At 38.1% G+C, this 6,000-nt stretch overlaps 2 protein-coding genes across 3 annotated transcripts in view; both read right to left on the bottom strand.

The window, feature by feature from the left end:
• Window positions 1-6,000, bottom strand: part of LOC145481019 (peroxiredoxin-4-like) — a 254,197-nt gene that overhangs the window by 56,102 nt on the left and 192,095 nt on the right. The gene's annotated exons all lie outside the window — the stretch shown is intronic.
• Window positions 3,105-6,000, bottom strand: part of LOC145481006 (uncharacterized) — a 36,554-nt gene continuing 33,658 nt past the window's right edge. The window contains exon 17 of one of the 2 annotated variants that reach the window (XM_081459368.1): window positions 3,105-5,502. In XM_081459368.1, coding sequence (XP_081315494.1) covers window positions 5,163-5,502 — 340 coding nt within the window. In that variant the 3' untranslated portion in view covers window positions 3,105-5,162. The remainder of the gene's footprint in view (window positions 5,503-6,000) is intronic. The other variant, XM_081459367.1, reaches the window with a different exon arrangement.

Below are 6,000 nucleotides of genomic sequence, written 5' to 3'. Positions count from 1 at the left end.
TGATCTTTTGTAAACTGAGAATTTTCCGCCGGTGAGGGCCGGGATTGAAATTTGTCGGGAATGATATAATAACTGATATCTAATGTCTGCTTAGCCAATCAAAAGCAATGGGAAGTACATTTTCCATTGCTTCAGTTTTTGTGAAACCACCGGGACGCTCATCTGTGCTTGAAACAGAAAAAAAAAAGCCAAAAAAAAAAAAATAGGACAAATCGAGGCCAGTGTCCGTGCAATACGGGGTGTGCATATCTGCGTTTCGTACAGGTTTCACTGTATAAGGTTGCATTTTCTTTTATACCATGCCATAGAAAATACAGCCAATCAGAATACAGGAAAGCCGTTGTATATTCTACGGTATTGCTTCGTTCGTCGTTTAAATTGAGTTTCGTTTAAAAAATACATTTGAATGAATGAAAGAATTAAAAACTGGCTTTATTGAAGCCATCAATCTATTTAGCGTTATAAAAATCCTTATTGGGGTTATTTGAACACCAAAGACTCAGTACCAACAATTAAAACATAACATTTGTTTACACATATTAAAACTGACTAGAATTTATCGATTTTGATTTCAGGGATATGATCAAATTATCTCCTTATCTTACCGAGAAATATTCGGAAGTCTAACCGTCTTTCGACAAATTAGCAAGCGCTGTTCAGACACCTATCCAATGATCGTAAGAAGTGTCTTATAAGTCTGCAAAATGTGGTAAAGTAGTTGGAGAACGTCAGAAACATGTCGGGAAACCTCGTTGTTCAATAACAAAGAGCGCCGGTCCTTGCAAACCATCAAGACGAGCCTTGCATTGAACTTTCTACGACAAGAAGTTTCTTAATTAAGTTTATTATGGTATTCGTGCCAAAACATGCCTCCATCTTTTACATTTGTACTTGTGACTTTTTGTGGCCAATCAGTGCATGAGAAGTAAATTACCTCAGGTTAGAATAAATACGGACACGTAGACAAGTCTCACCAAGTCTGCCCTTGTTGAGTTTGTCTTCTCACCTTAAATCGACAAATATATCATTGATGTTAACCACTTGGCATAAAAAACCTATTTTTGTGCTTTGTTCGATTCCCATGCATTGTTCAAAGGTGACAGTGTTATTTTCTGTTCCTCTAGAATTTTGTTTAGCACGAAGCCAGACGTTTAATAGTTAATCTTCGCTGATGAAAAAAACAGCATACAGTTACGTAATCCTTGAGCCGGCTACACAATAGGAATAGAACTCAACAATACTCTAACAAAAAATGTCACAAAGCCTTGTCAATGTCCTGCTTGTTTCTGAGTCAATATAAGTTGTTTTCATCGAGCTGGTTCTTTTTTTCAAATCACATTGTTGTCCTTTAAGAATTTTGATGTCGTAAAAGAAAATCCTTTTTTTTTTTTGCCTTTTTTAAATCGATGCTTCGGTGGCTTTTAAGAGAAAACAATTTCTATGATAATAACCATCTAATTAACAGGTCAACGACGTCGAGTATGTTCTGGTTAAAAATCTTCTGCACCGCTAACTAGCTCGCCACGATTGCAAATTACAAAAACACAAAAAGAAATGAATTAATGGTGTAACATGAATATGAAATAAAAAGTTTGAACAACATTCCTGGACATATTTTCTACAGTAAGCAGTGACAATTAACCTACCGTGCTTAAATCAAACACCCAAACGGTACTTGCGTGAAATGCTGTGGCTGGCCTTGTTCAACGAATTACGACCCAAGAGTGCACACAGCTTTTTCAAAGGGGACTATTTATGGCTATTTGTTCCTTTTAATTAGTTCCTCGTATCAGCCAATCGTCTTTCGAGAAAAACTTTGATTGACAGACTCTGTCCATCCTCACTTCTCTTCATTCAGCGCAGGATTTTCCACAATAGCCTTGTCTAGAAGTCCACTAAGTGACGAATGAAAATTGCACTGCTTACCTAAAATTTTGGGCCATTTAATTTTAATCAACAATGATTTAGATAAACATATACAGGCAAAAACTAACGATAGATAAATCCGACGTTTCGGCGACATCTTGGCGCCATTGTCAAGGGAAACTAATTAAATATGCGATTTCAAGAGTAACTAAGAGTTCAGAGTTTCTAATTTGCATAAGTTAGACAAAGACTTTAGCGCGAACTGAGTCTGATTGTACATTTAAACACGGTCGTAATTGTTTAATGAGTAACATCTCATTAATGAGACAATCAAACTTGTTGTGGCATTTTTTCAACACGCTAAAACAATTGCGAAGGTCATCCGGAATAGACACGCAGGCAGGATTCCGGATGACCTTCGCAATTGTTTTAGCGTGTTGAAAAAATGCCACAACAAGTTTGATTGTCTCATTAATGAGATGTTACTCATTAAACAATTACGACCGTGTTTAAATGTACAATCAGACTCAGTTCGCGCTAAAGTCTTTGTCTAACTTATGCAAATTAGAAACTCTGAACTCTTAGTTACTCTTGAAATCGCATATTTAATTAGTTTCCCTTGACAATGGCGCCAAGATGTCGCCGAAACGTCGGATTTATCTATCGTTAGTTTTTGCCTGTATACATTTAATTTTAATTTGATATAAGGTGAAATCAGAGCTCACACGTCATTACCACTAGGTTCTGCACTGCACTTTTGTTATGACAACAATAGAATTCCAGTCATTCTTTATCAAGTCCTATTCACAGCAGTTTTTCAGTTTTTTGTACACGTTTATGCATATTAAATCTTTAAATCGTGTTCATGATTAGAAAACTAACGGAAACTTGTTAGGAAGACATTTTTTTACGTTGCACGCGACCTTCATACGAAATCTGTAAAAACAGCACTCTTGTTGACCTGAAACCTTAACAGTGATGCGGTATGACTAAACAGTGATTACAAGATAATCTCTGTTTTTCTCTTGAGATTGTGCGAGGTGTAACTCTGCTCTTGGCGTTTCCAATTCCACTCTTTCAAGATCCTTCATGCTACATTTCTCCCAGAAACCTCTTCCAAAAATACCATAGCTAACTGGGAGAGGAATGGTTATTAGGCCCAACAGAGTTCTTTGTTGTATGTTTTTGTTCGCATTTTGCCTTTGACCATGCACAAAACACAATAGATGTCTAAGAAGCGTCCCGGTTACGTAATTCATGGGATATAAATTGAGCGCAAAACAAAAAGATTGTTCACAGTCGTGAACCAGTTCCAATATAAGTCTTGGAATCTTTGTTTCCTTTTTTGAAATTTGCCGGACTTAACAACCAATTCCCCCATTAGCCTTTATCTAGGCAAATGAACAACCGACTAAGCATAGACGCGGCATAGAAATAGTTTCTGATCGAGATTCCTCGGTAATCGACTGAAAAAGAGGTGCAGTCGCCGCTCAAATAGGGCAGGAAATGTAAACTTGGTCAATTTAGACAATGGCCAATTCCCTCTATGTGACGCGCCTGCAGGGAATCATGGTAATTGTGTTCATCAAAACAAATATCCAGCCCGAGATGATGAATACAAATACCATGATTCCCTGCAGGCGCGTCACATTAGAGAATTGGCCATTAAACATTCCTTGTTTAACAAGATTACAAGTTGCGGCAAGACTATAGCGAGGAAAGACTAATTAAAACGTAAATAATGTTAAATTTTCCACATATTCCTATTCTCGCCATCTCAATCACAAAACGAACACTTTGTTGTTGTCATTCGAGGATTGTGGGAAGTTTTAATTAGCCTGGTTTACATTTTATGTCTATCTGTTTTGACATCGACCAAACTCTTGAGAACTCCGGAAAATGTAAGCAAAAGACAAATTGATACCTCCATCACTTTTCATTTTGGATGATTGTTAATCGACTTTCTCGAAGTAGTGCGAGAGTATTTAAGTATCTTCCTCAAGACACACATGTACAAGACACTTATGTACATCGGCACGAGAACTTATGACGACCTGTTGATTTGCCTGCCGAATTTTTTTTTGTTTGTTTGTTTGTTTCCCAGCCGACAATATTCAGTGATAATGTTTTACGCTCAAAATGTTGGCATAGGTCCGAAGTGTCCTGAGATTGGGTACGAAACCGACTAAAACTGGGTACGAAACCTCCGGGTACCGTTGATTTCTGTTACCGACGATCAGGAGTTATGTTTGGAAACAACTCTGCTCTGCATTAGCACTCCTTACATCCTCCTTCCCTTCGGCAGCATTTTTTACCATTTAGGTAAACTAGTTTAAATGTAAATAAAGACCAGCAGACAAGGGAGTTGGCACTCGTTTCAATTCTCTTCAGTTTATTTTTGAAGCTTAGAAAAGACCTAGCTAGAAGCTACTGTTTTGAGTTCTCTTGGCGAGAGAATATTCTGCCTCTCTAGTTAACGAGAAATATTAACCCCCTATGAAATGAAGATTATACGTATTAAATGATAATTGCGTTTTGAGTCAACTGCAAAATTCTTCGTTCTATCTATTCCTAACTCAAACGCTTCTTTCCTATACAAGAACACAACCCAGCATAAAAAAGCTTTCTCGATTTGTGCATTTAATTAGTCATGGCATTCATTTCAGATTTTTACATCTAATGACCCAGAATTTCTAAGTCAGAACCTCCAAGCCGGCGAGCATCAACATGGAATCGAAGTTCTTCTAATTAGTCTACGTTCATTTCTCGTGGTCCGTTTGGGAGAATGTTGCCATAAATCAAAACCATTTTCACCTGAGTGATTTTTTATTGAATTTGAATTCTCATATATAACTTTATGATGAAGTTAGCTTTAGTGCTTGGAGGAGAAATTACAAATATATTCAGAGCTCCTGACACTGAGAGACCAAACGTAAGCCGCTAGATTGTCTAACAGCTCTATGTCGCCTTTAAAAGTATTTTTTGCTCGAGATAATGTGCTCCTGAATTTCTAGATCTGTTTAGAGATGAATTACCTCTTATTGCTGATAGAAAGAGATTCAATGAAAAAGTTGATATTATAATAATTAAATTATTATTTAAATATTTTAGCACTGACGACTGTTTTTCCTTTCGCATTTTCAGTCCATTCCTTGCATGTTTCAACTATAAACAAGTTTCATTGCTATCGATTCAGCGAGACTACAATTTTAAATTTCAACCACTGACCACCAGGAGCGCAGGCTCTAAGTTTCAGCCATTGGAGGATAAGTAAACTGTTTGGCGTGTTATAATCTTCATTGTTTTTTCTTCGGCGTCATACTGGATCTTAACGGAACGACAACCTGAATCCACACATTGGAGCGACTCAACATGGTTTGCCATATTTGGCATTCGTCTTCAGTTGCGTCATCCCACTCGTTGGAGCTCGTGCCCAGGCCTAACCGTACGCCGCCAAGGAACTCGTCACTGGAAGCGCGATCGAAGTCGTAGAGGGTGATCTCTAAAACCCTTTCCTTCAGGTCGTCAGGAGAAAGTTCATCGTAGGAAAACTTGTGGTCAAATGTGGGATTCAGGGTTCGTTTGATCACGGGTGTCTTGTGTTTAAATTTGCCTTTCTTGTCTGGTAACAGAATGCTGTGGTGAAAAGTAAATAAAAGGTATAAAATGAAATAGCTCAAAATAATAAAAAACGTTTATGAAACAATATAAGAAGTAAGCCTGCCTAACAAGAGTGAAATTATGAGTGAAACCCTCTGCAAGAGAAAACTGAAATATTATCCCTTGCCAGGGCGATGGGCTCCTGCCCTTGCTACCGCTAAGAGCAGTAAGAACGTGTCATCATCCGGAACAGTGGTGGCCTTTGTAACACGGGGTCGTCTGTGTTTGAAAGCCAGCCAACCAAATAAAACAGTTGACAGAACATTGCAGTTGGAAGGGGGGGGGGGGGGGGGGGAGAGCGGCACTTTATGTGAAACTCCAAGTCTGTAGTTAAACTCAATACTGTCAATAAAACGCCAACAGTGTCCTGTTACGTTATATAGCAATTAGCTAGTGAGAAGAATGTTCAAAAACTCTTGTCTGCAACTCTTGTTGTTTGCATTTAGTATTTCGATCGTGGAGGTTAACATGACC

The sequence above is a fragment of the Orbicella franksi genome, chromosome 3 (assembly GCF_964199315.1).
Source record: "Orbicella franksi chromosome 3, jaOrbFran1.1, whole genome shotgun sequence".
Classification (NCBI taxonomy): domain Eukaryota; kingdom Metazoa; phylum Cnidaria; class Anthozoa; order Scleractinia; family Merulinidae; genus Orbicella; species Orbicella franksi.
The sequence above is the reverse complement of the archived record's forward strand: the minus strand, read 5'-3'. Positions and strand labels throughout refer to the sequence as shown.